At 38.1% G+C, this 23,278-nt stretch overlaps 1 protein-coding gene across 4 annotated transcripts in view; it reads right to left on the reverse strand.

The window, feature by feature from the left end:
- The window catches only part of ZNRF2 (zinc and ring finger 2), a 133,380-nt gene that overhangs the window by 65,282 nt on the left and 44,820 nt on the right, over nt 1-23,278 (reverse strand). For all 4 annotated transcript variants that reach the window (XR_008296750.1, XR_008296749.1, XR_008296748.1 and 1 more), the window contains exon 2: nt 14,588-14,683. Coding sequence is in view for 1 of the 4 variants with exons in the window: in XM_027075194.2 (XP_026930995.1) it covers nt 14,588-14,683 (96 nt within the window). In the remaining 3 variants the exon portion in view is untranslated. The remainder of the gene's footprint in view (nt 1-14,587; nt 14,684-23,278) is intronic.

Raw genomic sequence — 23,278 nt, forward strand, 5'->3', positions numbered from 1 at the left:
TACAGCTAGCCAAGGCAAATATCACCAAAAGGAACTAGACACTGTAAATAAAATAAAAAATTGATAAAATTACAGCCATAGAGGGTATATTGTAACAAACTTCTTCCTAAATCTGTCAGACGATATAGACCAGACATAAGCAAGGAAACCGACTATTTCAATAATGCAATCAACCTCAATTTATTCTAGGTACATACATACATATGCAATTAAAAAAATAATAAGTAGAGGTGCCTGGGAGTCTCAGTCATTTAAGCATCGGACTCTTGATTTTGGCTCAGGTCATGATCTCGTGGTTCATGGGTTCAAGCCCTGCATGGGGCTCTGCACTAACAGCCCAGAGCCTGCGTGAGATTGTCTGTCTCCGTCTCTGCCCCTGCCCTGCTTTCATGAACGCTGTCTCCGTCTCTGCCCCTGCCCTGCTTTCATGCACGCTCTTTCAAAATAAACATTTAAAAGAAACAACATGTCAACTTTTTACTCTACATGACATACATGCTTCTCATACATTCGCGATTTATAGAGCTCGACAATGTGCTCGGCCACAAAGAAAACATGAATAAATTTTAATAACATAGATATTATAAGCAGCATTCTCTAATATCAAGATCAAAATGACTGCTCATTACACATATCCCTTCCTCCAAAAAAGGCATCTTTGAAATTAAGAAGACTTTTTTTTTTTTTTTTTTTTAGGGGCACCTGGGTGGCTCAGTCTGTTGAGCGTCTGACTTCAGCTGAGGTCATCATTTCACAGTTCGTGAGATTGAGCCTCGCATCAGGCTCGCTGCTGGCATAAACAGAGCCTGCTTTAGAACCTCTGTTTCTCTCTCTCTCTCTCTCAAAAATAAACATTAAAGGAAAAAAAAAAGGCTGTTTTTTTTTTTTTTTAGTTAACCTCTGAGTCAAGCAGATTAAAAACTGAAATGAGAAGTTATCTAGAAAATAACAAAAAGAACATTTTACATTAAAACCTCAATTATAACTAACCCTCTTATAAGAAAAGTATTTCTATTTCTAAAATACCTTTATTAAAATGGAAAGACTGGAAAAAAGTGAAGCAGCTTTAATTTGTACTTATTAATAAGTTAGTACAAAGTTAGTATAAAGTTAGTCATGTTAGTACCTTTATCTACAAGTCTAAAGTAGCTCTTTGAAAATATCAATGAAATATATGCCCTTTTTGGCTAGCCTAAGGCACATAAAGTACTAAACCAAAAGTATTTATTTGAATAAAAAAGGCAATATAAAGGATATTTAGAAGATTAAGACAACTGTCAAGAAATATTATACGTGCAATTCTATGGCAATTTTTAGGAAATTTAGAGGATATGGATTATTTTCTAGCAGAATACAAACTTTCTAAATTGACTCAGGAAGCAGAAAAACCTGAATATACTAATGATCACAGAAGTTAGAAAGACTGCCAAAGATCTACCTTTAAAAAGGTAGATGGTTTTATAGTTGAACTCTGATATGAAAAGAACAGTACTTCCTGGGGTAAATTATCCCAGAGCAAAGACGGAAAGCTTTCCAATTCATTTTGCAGCATAATCTTTGTCTGACATAACTGGTATCAGTGCTTCAATGGAGCAATAACACATGATCAAAAGGAGTTCAATCCAGCCACATTAGAAACCAACAGAACTCAACTAAAACATTAGAAAAATCAACCTAATTTATCAACAAGTAAGAGAAAAGAGCATTTCGTAAAATTAAGCTGTTTTTGCTTTAAATAAAAAAGAGAAAAAATGATACATATACAATAAAGATAATTTACCATAACTCAAAGCAAGCCTCTATTAAACAGTGAAATACTAAAGACACCGAACGAAACAAGCATGTCAACGGGCGTGATTATTTTATCTACATTGTTTTTAAGCTTCACACTAATGCAATAAGACAAAGAAACAAAACATGTACATGACACTTGAAAACATGATCTTCATTTGAAGATGACGGTTGTAAATCTAGAAAATCCAGGGATTCACCTATAAGCAATAGCTTCTCTTTATCCCAGCAAAACCAGTATGAAATTCAAATGGTAAAAACAAATGCCATTCGTAACAGTAACAAAACTATAAAATACTAGGTATGAACTTAACAAGTTTAACACTAAATATATAGATTCTCAAAGAATCAAAACAAATGTAGATAAACCATGTTGATTAGCAAACCGAAAATTTTTAAAGAACAGCATTGAGCAAAGACAGTATGCACCCTGAAGCTTAAACGTAATGTTATGTACCAATTTTACCTCAATTTCAAAAGAGAGCACACATCTTTCTTAGTGATTTGATAAGGGGTAACATACAGAGTCCAAGTGTCTTTTGTTAATAAATATTCAACTCCTCTCTTCTCTATATATAATAAACATAAAATGTTTAAAGTTAGAAAATAAGACTTCATGGTAGAACCCCTCATTGAGAGAATTCCATAGTATAAAGCCTAACACAATATCAGAATTAACTCACATTTTCCATCTAAAAAACGATAAAGTCTTTTGTTGCTGGGCTTATAACAGTAGCTCTCATTCCCCTAAATCCCTCTCAGACACACTGGAATATTTACAATAAACTAAGATCACGTATTTCAAACTATACATGTGCCACATACAGTATGTTTTAGTATATCTTAGGAGTACTTAAAATCAGAGAGTATATATGGCACATGAGAAAATTTTGGAAGAAAATTCTTTTATATCACCGGTAATGGGAATATGGAATTAAAAAAAAATTTTTTTAAATAAATCTCTTAGGATTCAGTCTCCAGGTTAAACTTTTACAATTCTATATGCATTTACTGATTGATATATTTATTTTATTATACTTTTGGGTGTAATTCAGTATTATGCTATACTAATTTTGTTACTTAAATTGTTCATTGGGAGCTCTTTGAGATTGGCTCCTGTGTCCCTCTGATACAACCTTATCTTTTTGGTTTTTGAACAATTTCTTTCTTTCAGACAATACATAATCTCCAGGCTTTTCTTTATTTTCTCTGCTCTAGCCCTAGAATCAGCCATTTCGCCCAGGGGCCCTGGTTCCTTTTTCCTAGAGATTTACTTCTAAATATTTAGAAACCAAGATCTGGGTGCTGGATGTCAAAGATTTTTTTAGTTATAAAACGGTAGCTCATACCAAAAAGCATTACGAGGAAAGGGCCTACGATTAAGGTAAAATGCTGAGGAGTACAGTTTAAAAAGATTAAGATAAAAAGGACACCTAAGTAACAATAATCTAGGAGGTGCTGAGAGGTCAAGAAGCCTGGAGATTCCAAAATCAGTCTATCAGAAAATGGAAGAACCAAGCAAATCATAAATCTTAGTAAATATTTAGATGGCAAAAGAGGACCACCTAGAATATACTCTTTATTACTTTTATTGTTCTATTAACTTAATACACTGTTAAAATGTTAAGAGTTAAATACAACTTCTCCAACAATGCAGAGCCACTAAATTAATACTGTCTTCCCTGAAACCAAACCACTCAGTTTGAGTGGCTGAGAAGACACTTCTCAAGGCCATCTCTGAGGCAAATCCAGGCAAGTATTTTGAATTGTCCAGACTAAGAGGACTTAAAGAGGGGGAGAAAAAGCACTTAAAAAAAAGTCATTTAAGAAAAAGTCATTTATTACTTGAATAACAAAAAATAATCACAAGCATTTCTTTAACATTCCTCCCTAAAATCTTTCTTGAACTCAACAAAATATTCCCTCTGCCAAATACTTACACCTCCTTTGGGGGGGGGGGGGGGGCGGCAGGAGAAAAAAATCACAATTCCTAATTTTCACACTTTGCAAAGATCAACATCGCTGGCATTGTGTTTAAAGCAACTAGGTACTCTTACGATCTTTTTTACCCCAAACTGAGTCACTCCACATCTGACCCTCAAGTCATCTGACACTCTGTTGGAGAAGGTTACTGAAGAGTCCTAACTGCAGGTTAACTCACTAGCTGGACCCAAGCAATCTGGAGGCTCCTCACCCCGTCCTCTGTCCTTAAAATGTGCATTCTGCTTCCCGTCCCTGATCCCTGAAGCCGCCCGAAGGATACACCCTTGAAACAGTTAGGTGGTATTGAGAACATCTAGACAACATATGAGGCTGAACCTAAGTTAGGGCCTCTATATAATCTTTTAAGATTTGGCAGAGGGAGATCTACTCGTATTGTTACCGCCTGAGACAAGCCTCTTATGTCAGCTCCCTTATTAAAACTGTCCTCAGAGTGCCTGGGTGACTCACATTTGTTTAAGCTTCTAGCTCTTGATTTCTGCTCAGGTCAAGATCTCACAGTTCATGAGATCAAGCCCAGCATCAACTCCACGCTGCCTGCGTGGAGCCTGCTTGGGACTCTCTCCCTCTCCCCTGATTAAATAAACATTTAAAAAAAGAAAAACGAAACCTGTTCCCAGTATACTGGGGCACCTGGCTGGCTCCGTCACAGGAGCATGCAACTCTTGATCTCAGGGTCCCAAGTTCGAGCCCCATGTTAGGTGTAAAGATCACTTAAATAAATACTGTAGGGGCGCCTGGGTGGCTCAGTCAGTTAAGCATCCAACTTCGGCTCAGGTCATGATCTCATGGTCAGTGAGTTCAAGCCCTGCGTCGGGCTCTGTGCTGACAGCTCAAAGCCTGGAGCCTGCTTCTGATTCTGTGTCTCCCTCTCTCTCTGCCCCTCCCCCACTCATGCTCTGTCTCAGAAGTAAACATTAAAAAAAATTTTTTTTAAATAAAAATACTATTTAAAAAATCCATAAAAAATAAAAAACAAGAACAAAAACAAAAACTGTCACCTCTCAATCTGAAGTGATCTATCTCTTCTTTTAGTCTCTGGCCTCTCCCTGCCCTTTGCATAGGGGGACAGTTTGAGATCACAGCCAGGAACTCCCGAAGAGAGGAGCTCTGGAATGGACACTCTTCCCTCACCTTTTCTAGCTCTCAGCCCGTTCATCCTCTCTCCCGGCTCTCTTTCTCCTCCCCAGGCTCCAGCTAACCACTTCCACATCAAGTCCCACACCATTCTCTAAACTGGTCTTTAGAGAAATTCTTTTCCTTACAAACATTTTTGCATATGAATGATTGAAGTTCGAAATAATTTATTTTAAAACTTCATTATATAGTCCTATCTTTTCACTTTCAATTCTCTTTTATTGAGGTCTCCCTTGCTCCAAACTATGCCTGCCTACTTGTTATTTCTAAACAGGTGCTCCATTTCTCTCCAAATCTTATGAATACTTCCAAGATCTAAATTAAATATCTAAATAGACTACAACTTTTACTATGCACATCACCATACATATAAAATATTTTGTGAAAGGTCAAAATTGTTGACAGATGTGGGCTGAGGTCCTAGCTTTGTTCTTATATAGAGGAAACAAAAAATGAGATAAATCTGAAAATGTACTTTATTCATATTTGTATTAGAATTCCTTGGAATTGAGACTCTGTCAATGTCACACACCTTAACAAAAACTGGGACCAGGGAACAAGACCTTTTTCCCTTTGAGGACAGGTATGTCAGTTCACTCGGTCCTTCTAAGGTCTTTGTTTTGTTTCTTCACATTCTTAAAATCAGGAAAGCTTACTTGGAATGTTAGAATTTTTTCTTTTAAGTAGGCTCCACACCCAGTGCAGAGCCCAACAACAAGGGCTTGAACTCACAACCCTGAGATCAAGCCTGGAGCGGAGATCAAGAGTTGGATGCCTGGGGCGCCTGGGTGACTCAGTCGGTTGAGCATCTAACTTCGGCTCAGGTCATGATCTCGCAGTTGACGAGTTCGAGCCCTGCATAGATAGGTCTCTGTGCTGACAGCTCTGTGCTGACAGCTCAGAGCCTGGAACCTGCTTTGGATTCTGTGTCTCCCTCTCTCTCTGCCCCTCCCCTGCTCATGCTCTGTCTCAAAAATAAACAAACATTAAAAAAAAATTAAAAAAAAAAAGAGATGCTTAACCAACTGAGTCACCTGGGTACCCCTAGAATGGTTTTTTTTTTAATGTTTATTTATTTTTGAGAGAGAGAGAGTGTGTGAGTGGGGGAGGAGCAGAGAGAGAGGGAGACACAGAATCTGAAGCAGGCTCCAGGCCCTGAGCTGTCAGCACAGAGCCCGACGCAGGGCTTGAACCCACGAACCATGAGATCATGACCTGAGCTGAAGTCGGACGCCTACCAACCGAGCCACCCAGGTGCCCCTAGAATGATTTTTTTTTTTAATCAACATTATGACAGTGATACAAAGATAAGGAGAACACAAAAGAGGCAAGACTTATGATATGAAAGCTCTATGAAATGAGACAAATCAAGAATCAGTAAAGAAACTTCGTCATCCTTCCCAAATCAGAAATGAAATCTGAAACCCTCTTCGTGCTTTAGAAATCTATCAGAATTGGGGCACCTGGGTGGCACAGTCGGTTAAGCGTCCGACTTCAGCCAGGTCACGATCTCGCCGTCCATGAGTTCGAGCCCCGCGTCAGGCTCTGGGCTGATGGCTCGGAGCCTGGAGCCTGTTTCCGATTCTGTGTCTCCCTCTCTCTCTGCCCCTCCCCCATTCATGCTCTGTCTCTCTCTGTCCCAAAAATAAATAAAAAACGCTGAAAAAAAAAATTAAAAAAAAAAAAAAGAAATCTATCAGAACTTCCTTCTCACTGAACTATGTACTTGAGTTCAATTTCTATTCTATGTATCTTCTTTTTATACTACAAGGAAGGGGTCTATCTCAAGACAGTTATCCATGGGTAGTCACCTTTCTACAGTATTCTATTTCCATAGGGAGTATGAAAGGATCTATGCTTCCACAAAGATTAAGCAATCTGCCTATCAAATTCAGACTTCAGATTCTAGCTGAGTAGCCCACCATGTTGCTCATAAAAAGTAGGAAAATTTTTTTTCATTAAATTGCAGCTTTAAATTGTCACATTATATGACAGCAGGTAGTTTTCTAATTACCCTTCCACCCATCCCCGATTTCTCCATATATTACAGAGCTATTACTGCTGCCCAAGCTTTTCTGGTATCTAATTTGGAATTAAATAACTATGGGCTTTTAAAATAAAATATCAGAGGAACTGCAGATTTGTTAGCATGTTAAATATAGCACCAACTACGGGTTTACCTCTCAAAGCCAAAAATAGTATTTCTTAGTAAGAACAGGTCTTGTTTACTTGGCACTCAATACCTGCAAAGAACTATGCATGATTTCTTACTTGATTCTTACAAGTCTAGTAAGAGGCACTACCTCTAGTCCTCAGTTTCTGGAAGAGAAAACCAAGACCAAGGTTATATGGCTATTATGTGGTAGAATAAGGATCTGAACTCAGCAAGCTGAATTCAAAGTTGGTACTTTGTTCCAAGTACTGCTGTTTTGCATAACATTTTAAATGCAAACAGGTGCTGCTCCTGAGCAGCTATGTTAAAAGTAGGGCAGTAAAACTGAATCTGGTGTCTTCTAAAATAGGCATTCAATTTTCCTAAGTGGGTAAGACTGTAACAATGTTTAAGTTTCTTGTATGACCATTTTTAAAAAATTTTTTTAATGTTTATTTTTGAGAGAGGGCAAGAGAGAGCAAGAGCGACAGAGAGAGCGAGAGAGCGAGAGCGAGCGAGACGGAGAGCGCGAGGGAGACAGAATCCGAAGCAGGCTCCAGGCTCCGAGCTGTCAGCACAGAGGCTGATGCGGGGCTCGAACCCACGAACCATGAAGATCATGACCTGAGCCGAAGTCGGACGCTTAACCAACCGAGCCACCCAGGCACCCCCTGTATGACCATTTCTGATCCCTTGTCTTTATAAAGTAAACACATACTAAATTTTAAATTGCTACACAGAACAAAAAGCATTTTAGAAATGCTAACACAAGTGGAACAGGGTAAAGTATTTTTCCGGTTACTTTAACATTTTACTCTTTTTATTTGGACTTGGTTTACGGTGTCCCTAGGTATGAATTTACTTTTATTTATACTGCTCAGCATCACAGTGCTCCTGCAATCAGAGAATTCCTATCTTTCAGCAATTCTAGAAGGTTCTCTGCCATTTCCCTTCAAATACTGCCTCTTGCCAATTCCATCTCCCATGATGCGCAAGTTGTACCTTTTGTGTAACATGTTATACACCTTTTATCCCACAGTCTTTTAGTGATCCTATGCCTTTGGACTATAAACTTTACAAATATTTCTCAGGTTTTTTTCTCTCCGTTGTTAGGTGGAACAGAATGGCTAGAGCAGGCTGGAGTATTTCCCTTCTCCCAGGTCAGTTAGGGTCTGGTTAACTAGTTTCTCCCAGGCAGACCTCATTAAAATAGAGTCCTCTGGCATATTTCAAACTGGTCCCTTGTCCCTCCCCTTACCAGAAGCAGGAGGGAATTTTTCTCCCATATTTAATATGGGAACCTGGTCAAGCTCCTGGAAGAAAATCTTACAAATTTGTGGGGGCTCCACTGTGACTAGGTCTCCCTGGAGTTTTAAACTCTCAACTTGTCTGCACCGAGCCCCCAGCAATTCATCAATTACAGTTCAGGTTGACCCTGACACTGGTTCCTGCAATGGTTCCCACTACTGAGTCTCTGCTGCAATAAACCAAAACCAGAGAGTGCCTGTATTTGCCTGTCTCAGCAATCACAGGGGCTGGCCATTTGCCTGCGTCCTTCTATCTCTTATGAATCCAAGAAGTCAGTGATTTTTCAGTCTGTTCAGCTTATTACTTGTTGTCAGGATGGAGTGACCACTTCTGACAAGCCATGTACCGCTCTATTTTCCATCACTCTTTACACTCTGCTTAATTTCCTCAGATCCACCTTATACCTCACTAGTTCTCCTTGCAGCTCTAATGTGCTAGTTAATCTATTTGTTGGGATGTTAATTTCAGTGACTAAAGTCTAAAGAGTTCAATTTCTGTCTTATTCATGATATCTTATTATTATTTTTTACTTATTTCCTATTCGTCCTTTTATGATTGTAATGATTTGAAATCAATCTATAGTTCTAAAGTTTTTTGGGGTGGTAATTCTGATCATATCTGCTCTTACTCCATGCATATTTAAAATAAAAAAAAATTTTTTAACATTAATTCATTTTTTGAGAGACAGAGAGAGAGCGCAAGCAGGGGAGAGGCAGAGAGAGACGGAGACACAGAATCCGAAGCAGGCTCCAGGCTGAGCTGTCAGCACAGAACCCAACATGGGGTTTAAACTCGTGAACTTGCAAGAACATGACCTGAGCCAAAGTCGGATGCTTAACCAACTGAGCCACCCAGGCATCCCTAAAATTTTTTAATCACAAGTTCACCTTTAACAGATGGTGACTACATTTTTCTATAGGAATCCTATATGGGTTTTAGAACAGTTTCGTTTTTGTTTTGCCAAAAGCCTCTGGGATATCATCTACTTTGAAATTTTTTTAACATAGTATAATGGATTTGACACTTTCTACTGCCTTTAATTTCACTGCATTTCAGGACAGTCAATTTATGGTACAAAAAAATAACTTTACTTCAATGCTGTCCCCTAATGTAGTATTTACAACTATTAGGAATCCACATTTAAGTTAAAACTCAACCACAGAACACTAACAAATAAACAGAGAGATGTCAAATCACACATAACAGAAATTCCACAAAAGGAAAAGTTCACACAAAGACCATGATGACTACCTCTTATTTAAAATTCTGTGTTGTGGTTGGCATTTTTTTTACCTCAATAATAAGAGATATGCCATTTTCAGAAAGCATCTTGAATTCAGAAAGATTAAAATGAAGTGGGGGGGGGATCTTAAAACCAAGAAAATGTAATATGTAAGGCCAAGAGCAAGTTCATAACTTAAGGTGAGCACCACAACCACCTAGAAAGCCACAGTATCTACAAAAGAAGAAAGTATATTTCTTCTTACATGGGAAGCCAGGCCCTTAGGAGGCGGCTTGTCACCCTGGAATCAAAGTGCTGACGGCCTGGTGCAATCTACCTTCGACACCTGAGCGAGCCTGAGTTATACTCTTCCGCAGACCGCAAGGAAGTGGGAGCCTTTTTCCTCCCTTTCATAACAGAACAAGTTTCCAAGTGACTCCATCTTTCACGTATGTTTACTTTAACAGAGTGATAGTCACATCTTATTCTGTCCACAGAGTCAGGTTTATATTCCTGATGGTTCTGAAAAGTTCTGCTTTGATACACTGCAGTTTGTTATTAAGTCTCAGAAGAAAAGAGTAACTTAACTCTTCAAGTTCCATCTCCTCCAGGTACACATGCACACACATTGTACCACTTACCAATAAAACAAAGATTATCTTAAGCACAAACCTACTACCCTCAATTACAGGAGGCTAAAATAAAAACTGAAATTTATAGGACACAAAACATGCTATGATCTAGTGAACTTTAAAGACCAATAAAATCAAGTCTAAGAATTTGCCAACGGTATTTATTTCATTTTTTGGTTTTGGTTCTAAAACACTTTAGAAGATGAGGATAAAGGAAATGAAGAGACTCTGCTGGGGCGCCTGAGTAGCTCAGTCGGTTAAGCGGCCGACTCGATTTCGGCTCAGGTCATGATCTCACGGTTCCTGAGTTCGAGCCCAACATCAGGCTCTGCTCTCACAGCGCGGACCTGCTTTGGATCCTCTGTCTCCCTTTTTCTGCCCCTACCACGCTTACACTTTCTCTCTCTCAAAAATAAACATTAAAAAATTTAAAAAAAGAGAGAGACTCTACTATGGTCATAAAATCTGTATTGGGTTCACAGACTACATAATGAATTACTAGTTCCATAAACTAAACAATGAAGCACACAAATAAAGGGGAAAGTATATGAAATAGGCAGTGATGAGGGACAGAAGCAGAAAAACATTCACCTTTAGCCCAGAAGACGGACCTATAGACTAGATAGTTCTGATAAGGATCAAATGCTTACTGGCTGCTACATTCTTAAAGGGTCTCATGACTGCCTGTACATCTCACCAATAGTTAATATCAAGCTGAATTATAAGCACCAGAGAAATCTTGCAAAAGTGGTTTTACAAGTAGAAATTCAAGGAAAACATTTATGATCTAATACTTCCTGCATGTTCCCTCCCCCCTGAAGACTAAGCATAGAACCACATAGAATCAGCTTCATACAGAAGTGCAGCTCTTTCTGCCCACAGGTCCTGTCCCTGTGCTACTTAAACAAATGTACTCAGGTGCACTGTAAAACGTCTCAAGAATTCTTTCTTAACCGGCACAGAATGCTCAATAATCCCGCAACAGGCAGTCCTTGACTTAAGAGCAATCTATGTAGATTAACGCTGATTGTGGCATTATGAATTTTTTTTCCATCCTGCCAAAACACCACCTGCAATACATAACCACTCACATCATTCTGAATCATTCTCTGCCAGACTGCCTTGAGCCTCCTACCTGAACCTCTGCTGAGACAGCTGCTTAAACCAAGAGCTCCCACCTAGCCAATTTTCTTCTTCAGTTACCAGGACTTAGGTATTTGGATATAGTATTACAGATTAAAGGAAAAAAAAAATTAAGAGAATCATTGTGAACTAGTCTGGAAACCAAACCAACATTTAGAATACCATCTCTGGGAGTATAAATCTGGAACTCCAAAACACCAGTTTATATTCAAATCTCAAATCTCTGAAAGTCATCCTAGAGTTTGACTATAAATATATCCAGCCTGAAAAACAAGCCCAACTAATCTCCTCGCTGTGCGTATCTACAGACAGTTAAATTAACATACATTTAACAAATAAATTTCAAAATTTCAGATGTCACTACTCTAGGAAAGGCTGTAAAAGATATACATTAATAAGCACTATGCTGCATAAAACTCTCACTTGAGTATCAAATGCAATTTGCAGGCCCCATCTCTCTGATGCCAGAATCAGTTGTTTAGGAATTCAAATATGAAGCGTTAAGAAGCCCAGGTGACTAAAAGGACCGATTCCCTTTCACTGATTCTCGGACTCATCCTGCTCTAAACTTCATAGTAATCCTAAATGCCTAGTTTAGGTGTTAAAGAGGCCAATTTTCACAGAGTCCTCACCTGTGATAGATGAGCTTCAGGAGACTGAAGGGTAACAAAACATGCTACGATAAAATAAGCCTCTCTGGCATAAGGATTAAGATGACTAAAAAACGACAGACACAGGAGAGACCCTAAACATAGTAAAAGTTATATTTTTGTAAGGGAAATTTAAATTTATAAAGGAAATCTCCATTTGTAAGGGTGTCTCCCTTTTACACCAGGAAGAAAAGGTTGACTCCAAATCATAAGGGAATATTACAAGAGAATCTTATCAATGGAGAAGGCACAGGACTTAAATATGCATAACAAACTACTAGTTTACCAGGATTTTCCTGGAAACCTTCCATAACTAGGAAGGAACCCTTCCTAACCCTAACCTTCCATAACTGAAGAGGGTGTTTAAACCCACATTCTAAACCAGGCTCATTTCTCCCAGGGTATCTCCCATACATACCAAGACTTAAGCATGTTACATTTTTGTTTGTTTTTCTCTTGTCTTTTACTAGAGGTCTCAGCCAAGAGCTCAGACGGGTAGAAGGATTATTTTTTCCTTACCTACAGGGCTCTGCCCTCAAAACTGTAGCGGAAGAATTCCCACAGACTGTGATGGGGAGGCATATTATCAATCACTCATCACTCTCTAACCTAAATCAAAACTCCACCTTCTTTCACCACAGCTGGCCACTGTCCAATTTTAAAACTTCAAGAGCTATGTATAATTTTTAGAAGAAGCTGTTTTTGCTTTTTGTTTTGAATGTTTATTGACAGTTAATATGTATTTAACAATTTAAAACGTTTCAGATCCACCTACTGTGAAGCAGGCAGCGATTCTTAAAAGTATTTGCAACTTTATTTGCTTTTCACATTAAGTTACTGACTTCAGAACTGGAGTACTGTCAAATATTTGAAACCTAAATCCTTGGTTTACAGTGTTCAACAATAAAAATTTAACTGAGTAAATTTTAAAGATCTAATTGGCTTTATTAATCAATTCATGAATTAGGCAGTATCCTCTCTAGCAAGTAGAGGGGAGCTCCAAAGGGCTGCAGGAAAGGATTCTAAGAGGTAAAAAGAGAGGGGGAAAAAAAGAAAATTATTAGAAAAGAACCCATTGCCTAGGGGAACTGAAGGAGTGTATCAAATTTCCTAGTGCTGATCAGGAAATTCTCATGGTGACTGGTTAAAGGTTACATTTCTGGGGGGCTGAAATTGCAGTTAGATTAGGTATTAAGTCTTGGTTTATTGATTTGGTGCTTTAACCTAAGTAACACCATTATGGGCCTGTGGGTTTAACAACAGTGTGCCCAAGCAGAAGGTTACATCTTGGTTCTTGAAGACATCTTTAAGACACCAAATACATGATCTAGTAAAAAACTTTAATGACTTGAGCATAGTTAAATCGGGAAATTAAAAACTGCCAAATATCAACATTCATAGACCATACTGTACATACGTTACACAAAAAGTCAATGTACAGAATACTGAGGTTGTGTGCAAATACACACAAAGGAAATACATTTGTGCTTTCAAAATTGAAGGACAAACTCTTGACATTCAAGGGTATTTATTTCTAAGACACTGGTAATAAACATCATAATTTTGGAGGCTAATGATAATGGAGTACAAACGAGAAACAAGCCCAATCATTTCACCTCAAATTCTGAACCTGAATGAGAATTCTTTTTATTTTTTAAGTAACTGAATTTCAACTATATTATGCAAAGTAGCCCATTCAATTTCACAATGCAGAAAGGTCTAAATATAATCAACAGGTACATTTACTATTCAAAGGAATTGCTACAACCTCCTTTTACTTATTCATTGGAAAATAAATGGGAAAAAGAGTTCTATTGTCACTACAATAATAGTGTGGCTGAAGCCCTAACTTATTAGAGAGAGATTCCTAAATCAGTCTGCAAAAAAGCTAGTCAGGGTAACATGTTCATTTCAATTTTAAAGTCTACCCTCCAACCCCCAACATTTTATAGTCTGACAAGAAACCTCAGATTCTTAACTAAGTGCTGCTGCATTGATTAACCTGTGGCTGATGCTGGGCTGTAGTGACCCACTTCTGTTTTATTCACTGCTGTATCCCAAGTTCCTAACACCACACCTCATACTCCCAAAGGTGCTCAAAAGACATTTGTTGAATGAAGTCAACCTTTCACAGTTCACTGGTATTCTTCCGACTCATTCTATTTCAAACCAAAATTACATTTGAAAAATTCCTGAAAATTTCTTGCAGGCATTTGAAGTTTGTCTACTTAGGAAATTTTTTAAAAAGCTCTCACTCGTCCTTTATTTCATTCCATTTACTTAAAATTAGGAATGAACCGTGTGATCATTTTTTAAGCCTATTTCAAAATGTACCAAGGTTACACTGAAAAATCTTCCCCAGGATTTTGAAGGTCTTGGGATTGTGGTCAGGAAAGAGCAGTAAAGCCAGAGCACCAGACCTATAACTGAAACACCAGTTAGCTCCAGGGCTCATAGACGGTCATTCCTTCGCCTTTTATATTTTATCTGAAACATAAAAATCATAAAATCTAAGGTCATTCTAAAAAGCATTTCAAAGCACTGGACTTACCATTATAGGTTATTCTTGGCTTTGTTAAACACATCACAAGATGCAAATCCATTTCATCTGAAGGTACAAATTTTGAGCATACAGGGCACTTAAATCCTAAAAAGTAAAAGAAACCCATTTTACTTAATTATTCTGAATGTCCAATTCTGTTTTTTAATAAAGTACAGAAGACTAAAAGCATTTCAAATTTCAGTATTACACGTACAGTAATATACTACTTAACCGCAAGTTCGTTTGGGAAAAGGGTTTGTAACTATAATATCTGACTTAAATCACTTTACAAAGACCATCCCATATCAAATAAAACAAGTACAAATGAGAAGAAGTAGGCTCACTACAAAACTCCCAAATCTTTTTCTAATGTATGGGTCCAATCATTTTTGTTTCTAATTTTTTCCTTTAACCTGACTTATCATTTCGTGGAAATTACCTTTCCCAGCTTGGTAGAGCACAGTTTGAATCCCAAGGTTTTATTGCTAGACGGTACTTTAGAAACTATTCTACTGCACTGATCTTTTAAAAATTATTCTGATGAAGAAAGTCAAAAATCAGCAAAATCAGGTCTAGAACCTAAGACGCCCATCTTCCAGTATCGTGATCTGTCACACTATGCTACTCAAGTCACAAGGCAAACAGAAAAAAGCACCAAACAGGGCAGATTTCCCAGTCAATTTCGACACTTAAATATTAGCTTGTTTCCTACCATATTCAATCTATACTACTAAGTATTTGCTTAAAGCGGTCTATTAAAAATGAACTGGTATACCGAAGAGAGAGTATGTTATGTATTCAGTTCTATCCTGCTCCCTGACTTCCCAGGGGACTGTCCCATCTCTGGTTCCTTGCTGTCCCCCTGCTGCCCTACAGCTCCCTCAACACCCCTACACTGCTTGAGCAGCACCGGACACCTGATTGTAGACAGCCAATTAATACTTCAGGGCTAAGAACTACAAACCAGAAGTGGCACAAAAAGATGGTCTGGGCCAATCTGGTTTTCTTGGAAACATGACCAGAAATGGCAAGAGAGTACACACTGGTCAGGTGTAAAGAGCTGAAGCAGAAAGGTCACATGTAGGTAAAAGAGAGCCCAGTGGCTCACGTGTAAGCTGAGCTTACAAGAGAATAGCAACTATCAGCCAGCGAAGGACAATGGTTTGCATGGAGATCCCAGAGCAGATGTGTAGAGAGGAGCAGAAGCGCAGTGAGAGACCAAAGCTACTAAGAAGGGGAGTGACAGAAACCAGTCCCTAAGGTAAGGCTGCCTCAGAGTCTGACAGCTCTGTACTTCTGGCACATGTGTGTTCTTAGAGGCACTCTCCTCCCTTCATCGTGACTCAAAACTTACTGTGACCAAATGTGTCAGACTAGACTCATACCTCATGCACAATTTTGTACAAATTAGGACAAGGTTTTGGCGTGGGTACTTAATCCAGGTATTCAACTTCCTAAATGAAATAAATGCTACTGAACACCATTTTTCACATTGTAGTCAATGTATTTTCAAAGAACATACATTTTTTTCTTTTAGTAAAATGCACTTAATACAATGTGAAAAAAACGTATGTAAATGAATGTTTACTGCCCCTTCTTGAAAACCACCAAAATGAAAAAGAAAGAGGAAAGAAATCCGTCTAAAATGAAACTGCAGGAGCACCTTGATGGCTCAGTCGTTTAAGCATCTGGCTCTTGATTTCGGTTCAGGTCATGATTTCACAGTCAAGAGATCAAGCTCCACATCAGGGGTGGAGCCCGCTTAAGATTCTCTTTCCTTCTGGCCCTCCCCCACTCCCACTAATAAGTAAATAAGAAACTGCAAAATAGCTATAACCCCCAAATACAGAATATACCAATACAAGGAAACTTAGATCAAATGGGGAGAAGACAGAGACTCTCAAGTAGCATTCATATTTCCAGGACCAACTATCTATCTTTCACTTGGAACTGTAAAAACTTTCTTCCCTTGAGGTTTTCAACAGGACATACAAGAGGGCAAAAGGCCAGTTTTTTTAACTACTGATCAGAATCACCTGAGTATAGGCACATAAACTCTAAATTATCAAAGTACAATACTGTGAACTACTGAGAGCCATCCAACTGCCCACAAAGTAGAGCTCAAGGAGAAAACTCTGTACAAAGAACCACCTGGATTTCTAATTAAATACTATAAATTCATGTGTTTCTTTCTCTTCCCCTCTAAAATCTACTGAAATAGATTTCAGTAGAATCTATAAGAGAATGAGAATAAAATAAGATGAAGACCTTGAAAGGAGACAGCCAATGAGAAAAGACACCCTAAGTGTCTGCAGAAGTCAATTCTCACTATCTAGTTCTCAAAAGACTGCAAAATCGATACCTCCAAATGACTTCCCAAGACAATGGGGAGGCATGAGGATAAAATCTAGACTGGTTCAAAGACTAGGAAAAAAAAAAAAAATTCCCTAGGTCTCCAAACCATGACATACAGCAGCTGTAAGAAACTACAATTCCCCAACTACAGCAGGACAAAGAAGGCTAACTTCTAGAATAAAAAACCCAAAGTAGAATGACTTGAGCAATGGGAAGGAAAGAAAACAGAGGAATAAAGACCTATGTACCGAAAAGGGCCCCTCTGCAATTTCCTTTACTCCATCTTTACCAAGAACTTGGTAGATTCTTCCTTCTTTTAAAAAAAATTTTTAATAAAAATTTTTTAACATTTTATTTATTTTTGAGGCAGAGAGACAGAGAGCGAGTGGGGGAGGGACAGAGACAGGGAGACACAGAATCCAAAGCAGGCTCCAGGCTCTGAGCTGTCAGCACAGAGTCTGACACACACCCGAACTCACAAACTGTGAGATCGCGACCTGAGCCGAAGTCGGACGCCTGACCTACTGAGCCACCCGGCTGCCTGCCCTGGTAGATTCTTCTCTTAAATCAAAAGGTCCCGCAGGATGAAACATCAAGACCCTTGTCTGTTGATAAGCCCTAGCCTTATACATAAAGCTTCTAATCAACTTTTCAGGGCCTCTCTCAAACATAATTCAATGAAAGAAAATATTTAGCATGACTGAAAAACAATACGCAGAAGCAAATTCAAAAGACAAAAATATTTACAACATGTATCATAAAAAAAATACCCTTAATATATAAAGAACTCTTAAAATTTGTGGAAAACCAAGTATCAGTTAGAAAACTGGGCAAAAGTTTTAAACCAGTATTTCACCAAAAAAGCTATTTTCAACTGACCTTTCTTTAAACAAATGAAAAACTGGGGCACCTGGGTGGCTCAGTTGATTAAGCATCGGACTTCAGCTCAGGTCATTGATCTCAAGGTTCGTGGGTTCAAGCCCTGCATGGGGCTCTGTGTGCTGACAGCTCAGATCCGGGAGCCTGCTTTGGATTCTGTGTCTCCCTCTTGCTCTGCCCCTCCCCTGCTCCCACTGTTTCTCTCTCTCTCTCTCTCTCTCTCTCTCTCTCTCTCTCTCTCTCTCAAAAATAAACATTAAAAAATTTTTTCGAATAAATGAAAAACTGCACAGTGTCAGAATAAAAGAAATATCCCGTCCTTTCTTAAGTTTATTTATTTTGAGAGAGAGTGAGTGAGCACAGGCAAAGGAGGGGCAGAGAGAGAGGGTAAGAGAGAGAGAATCCCAAGCAGGCTCTGCATTCTCAGCACAGAGCCCAAACCCACACATCAGAGACCATGACCTGAGCCAAAACCAAGAGTGGATGCTTAACTGACTGAGCCACCCAGGCACCCCAAGAAGCACTTTTGTCTTAAGTTCTTTTTCTTTATTCTCATTTTAGTGGGCTTTAGGAAGGAAAAGTAACACTTGTGTTCAATTCACTTTATTTAACTAAAAATCCAGGTCAGTTCTTTGTATATAACTGTTCTCTCTCCTTAGGCTTTACTTTATCTCTACATTTAAGATATCACTGCTTACCCGAAATTGGCAAAAACTCAAAAGCTTGACAACACACTGTTTGGTGAGGCTGTGTGGAAACAAGCACTTTCATACATTGCTAGTAGGAGTGCAAATTTATACAACCTCTGCAGAGAGCAATCTGGCAATATGTAAATCAACTACATATGTATTTATCTTCTGGTCCAGCAATCCCATTTCTAGGATCTTACCCTGAAGGTATGTCCCCAAAATACAAAAAAATAAGTGCACACACAGAGGATTCTGAGAAGACAGCCGAGTAGGAAGCACTGGCAGAATCGGCCTCCCCACCTAAATGCTTGCATCTGTCTGAGGGAACTATTTTGGAACTCTGGAGACTACTGAAAGCTTGCAACTTCCAGGGGAAAAACCTGGACAGTACATTGTGGTTATTTTCAGCTCTTAGCACAGTAGCAGCCACCCTTCCCAGCCCAGCCCAGCCCAGCTACATGGCAGGCAGCAGTGCACTTGTTCTTGGAGCAGCTTACACACACCCTGCAGGAACTCAGGGTGGACATAAAGGACTCTATCCTCCAAAAACTGGAACTCTGCACTCTGATTGCTGCTTCTGATTCAGGAGATACAGGAGATACAGACAAAGAGAAGGATACAGACAAAGTATCATTGTTTTGGACCTTCCCCATTTTAAGCCCCTCCCATTCTGGCTCAAGAAACTGTAAGGGGATTTAAAGGACCTACACCCCTTTCTCCCCCTTTATTTTTCTCTTTTTTGGAGCCAGACATTAAATATTAGGACATTCAAAAACAACTATATACACAGGGGAAATTAGAAAGGGACTGTACATGCCCAGGGCAGGTCTCAGAGAAGACCTTAAGTTTATATCTCAGGCTGATGATCCTCAGAGACAGGCTATAATACTCCCCAAAAAACAAAAATACAAAATAGCAGACACTGGGAAGAGGGGGAAAATCTGATTTCCAGAGTTACCACATTATTAGATTCAAATATCCAGCTTTCAACAACAAAAAACCACAAAGCATACCAAAAACAAGAAAACAGAAAAGCATGGCTCCTTTAGAGGAAAAAAAAAAAACAACAAATTGTCCCTGAAAAAGATCTGATGACAGATTTACTAGGCAAAGATTTTTAAATGCCTATCTCTTAAAGATGCTCAAAGAACTAAAGGAAGATGTAAAGAAGGTCAAGAAAATATGATCAAAATATGAATAAAATGGAAATATCAATATGTAGAAAACCTAAATAGAAACTACAAAGAAATTCTGGAGCTGAAAAGTATAATAACTGAAATTAAAAATTCACCAGAGGAATTCAAAGGCAGATTTGAGCAGGAAGAAATAATCAGTGAACCTGAAGATAGGACAATGGAAATTATCATGTCTGAGGAACAGAAAGAAAAAAAGGACTGAAAACAAGTGAACAGAGCTTAAGGGGCCTGTGGGATACCAACAAGCAGACCAACATATGCATTGTGGGAGTCCCAGAAGGAGAAGAGAGTAAGGGGGGAGAATATTTGAAGAAATAATGGCTGAAAACTTCATAAGTTTGATGGGTGAATGAATACAAACATGGATACAAATATCTAAGAAGCTCAACAATCTCTTTGTAAGATGAACTCAAAGACATCCATACCTGGATACACTATAATCAAACTTTGAAAAGACAGAGAATTTTGAACACAGCAAGATAAAGGTGATCATCATATTAAGGGATTCTAAGATTATAAACAGATTTCTCATGGGAAATTTTGGGGTCCGGAGGCAGTGGGCTGATGAAAAAAAAAAAAATGTCAACTAAGAATCCTATATCCAGCAAAATTCCTTCAGTAGTAAGGGAGAAATTATAAAATTCCCAGATAAGCAAAAGCTGAGGAAGTTCATTACCACTAGACCTGTCCTAAAAGAAATGGGAGTCCTACAAAGTGACATGAAAGAACACCAGACAGTAACTCAGAGCCATAAGGAGAAATAAAGCTCTCAGTAAAGGTATTTAGGTCAAGGGGAACTGTTTTCGAGGAACTGTGCTGGAGGAACTGCACCTGAGAAGTATTATCCACATCTGGACCTGACTCAGATAACAAGATCCTGGACTTCAAATTGATGCCTTAATGGGATAAGACTGTGTGAGTACTGGAAAGAAAGCGAATACATTTTACATATGGAAGAAATGTGAACTGTGATGGCTAGAAGGTGACTCTGGTATTTAGTCTCCAAAGATAGTTGCTTTCAATTTCATGCATCCTAAGATAAAAAACCTAATTCTCCTTTCCTTAAATCTGGGCCAGCCTTAATGAGTTAGTCAATCACGAGAATCCGGAAGTGATGTTCTGGGATTTCTCAGATAAATCTTGAAAAGCCTCACAGCTCCCATTTGGACCTCTTAGAATGCTCACTTTTGGGATATTCCCTTTCAGAGCCCACTTGACATGCTCTAGGAAGTTCCAATCACAGAGAAAGGTCATAGATAGGCATTCCAGCTGACAGCCTGAGCTGAAACCAGCATCAATTTCCAGGTATAGTGAGTGAGCTACCTTTGATGTTAAGTTACTTTGAACTTTCAGATGACTGTAGCCCCAACTTCCATCGCAACTGCCTGAGAGACTCCGAGTGAGAGCCCCATCAACTGATTCCATTCTACTCCTAGAACTTCAAGAGATAATAAACGTATGTTTTAATTAAAACACACACACACACACACACACACACACACACACACACACACACACACAGAGTAATTTACTATGACACTCTTTGGAATAGCACAATACTGTAAACATAAGAGACATAATGAAGAAACCATTAGGTATCTACACAATGGAATACTACGCAGTATAAAAAAGAAATGAGAAAAGTCTCTATGAATGGATACAGAGAGATATCAAGGCTATATTAAGTGAAAAAAGCAATGTGAAAAAAGACTGCATGTTATGCAAACTACTGTGTATCAAAAAAGGGTAAATAAGAATACATGTACACATATGTACCTGCAAACAGAAAAACAAGGAACTTCAAACTAAGGTTTACATACATGTTGCCTTTAGGTAGTGAAATGTGGTGGAAAAAAGGGAAAAAGGTACTCCTGAGTATACCTTTTAATAAAGTTCTTGACTTCTGAAAAATGTTAACGATATACATATTCAAAAATAAATGATTAGGGGAAAATCCCTACTAAAATTAAATATAAATGGAAACGAATGTAACTGTACATCAGATACAAAGAAAATATATACACGCATGTGCACACACACACACACACACACAGAGTTCAGTCCACTAAAAGGATGTAGAAGGATACCTCTCAAAAAGCAGATTCAGCCTTCAGATTTTACGTTTCTTAATATCACTCCCCATCAAGCCCTTGAAGGAGCTTCTCCTGGTCAGATTTGGACAATCTGACAAGCCAAATGGATAATGACTTAATAGATTATAATATTTTGTATTTAAAAAGAATGCAGAAGTATATATAATTATACATTCTGAAAATATCAACCTAAAATCACTTAATTAACAAAGATAAAAAGATACTTCTAAGATGGAGAAACTACCTGCCATCAGCTTCCATGTTCAAACTTAGGATCAGCAACAAAAGGGCAAGCTGACAACTGTGCTCCCTGATATGACTCACCAAAGACACAAAACTTCTATATGTTTCCACCAAATATAGTTAGATCTTCATTATGAGGAAACTTTTAAAAAAGTCTCCAACATAGAAGATATACACCAAATAAACAGAATAGCAGAAGTATGGTAACACTGACACAGGAAAGAGAAGAAAACATTAGCACTGCCAAACCCCAAAAATCTCCTAAGATTTCTATTTACTTCTGTTTCTGTAGATTTATTTGATTCCGTTTTCTTTAGTTTTGGTGTCCATCTTATATGTTGGAAGTTTTTTCCAAAATTCCTCAACTTTCCCAATAATTTAAGATGATGTTGCATCCACAAGACAAGAGACTATAAACTAGGAACAGAGAAGCAAACAAAAACTCTTGAAATAAACTTTTGATGAAATTAAGAATTCAAATAGACAGATGGAATATTAACTTGAGGTAATAATGATGTCAAAGGATAATAACAACGAATATTTACTATGTACTAAGAAATTACTAAACACTTTGGCTAAATTAATTCATTTATTCCCACATCCTTAAGTTAGGTACTAATATAAACCCTATTTTACACATGAAAAACAGAAAGGGTAAGTGACTTACATAAGATCACACAGCTAAAAACTGGCAATGCCAGAAATCAAACCAAGCTTCTGGCTTAAAAGCCTAACTTAACCATCACTCTACACATCTTTTTTTAATCTTGCAGGAAGTAGAACCAAAAGTCAAATAGGGGAATAAGTAATAAAACCAGAAGATCAATCCAAGTGGTCTTAACATCCAATCAACTAGAAACAGACTTGAGAAAAGAGGAAGGAACTACCACAGACATAATTTCCCAAACTGAAGTTCATGACTATGCAGACTGAAAGAATGCACCCATGTAACAAATGAAAATAAATAGCCATATCAAAGTACGGTACTGTGAAATAACAGAGCCTTAGGGTTAAAGAACAGAAGTCTAAAAGTTTTCAAAAAGAAAAAAGATCAATGAAAAACATCAAGAACAGTTTCCCAGACTTTTAACTTTTTTTTTTTGTCTTTCATGATATTAATATTTTGAGAGTCTAGTTCAACTGCTTTGTAGAATCAGAATGGCACTGGTCTTCTTAATAGCAACACTTAGAAGAAGATAAGTGAATAACTTCAAAATTCTGAAAATTATTTCACCTAGACTATAT

The sequence above is a fragment of the Acinonyx jubatus genome, chromosome A2, assembly GCF_027475565.1.
Source record: "Acinonyx jubatus isolate Ajub_Pintada_27869175 chromosome A2, VMU_Ajub_asm_v1.0, whole genome shotgun sequence".
In the NCBI taxonomy this organism is placed as follows: Eukaryota; Metazoa; Chordata; class Mammalia; order Carnivora; family Felidae; genus Acinonyx; species Acinonyx jubatus.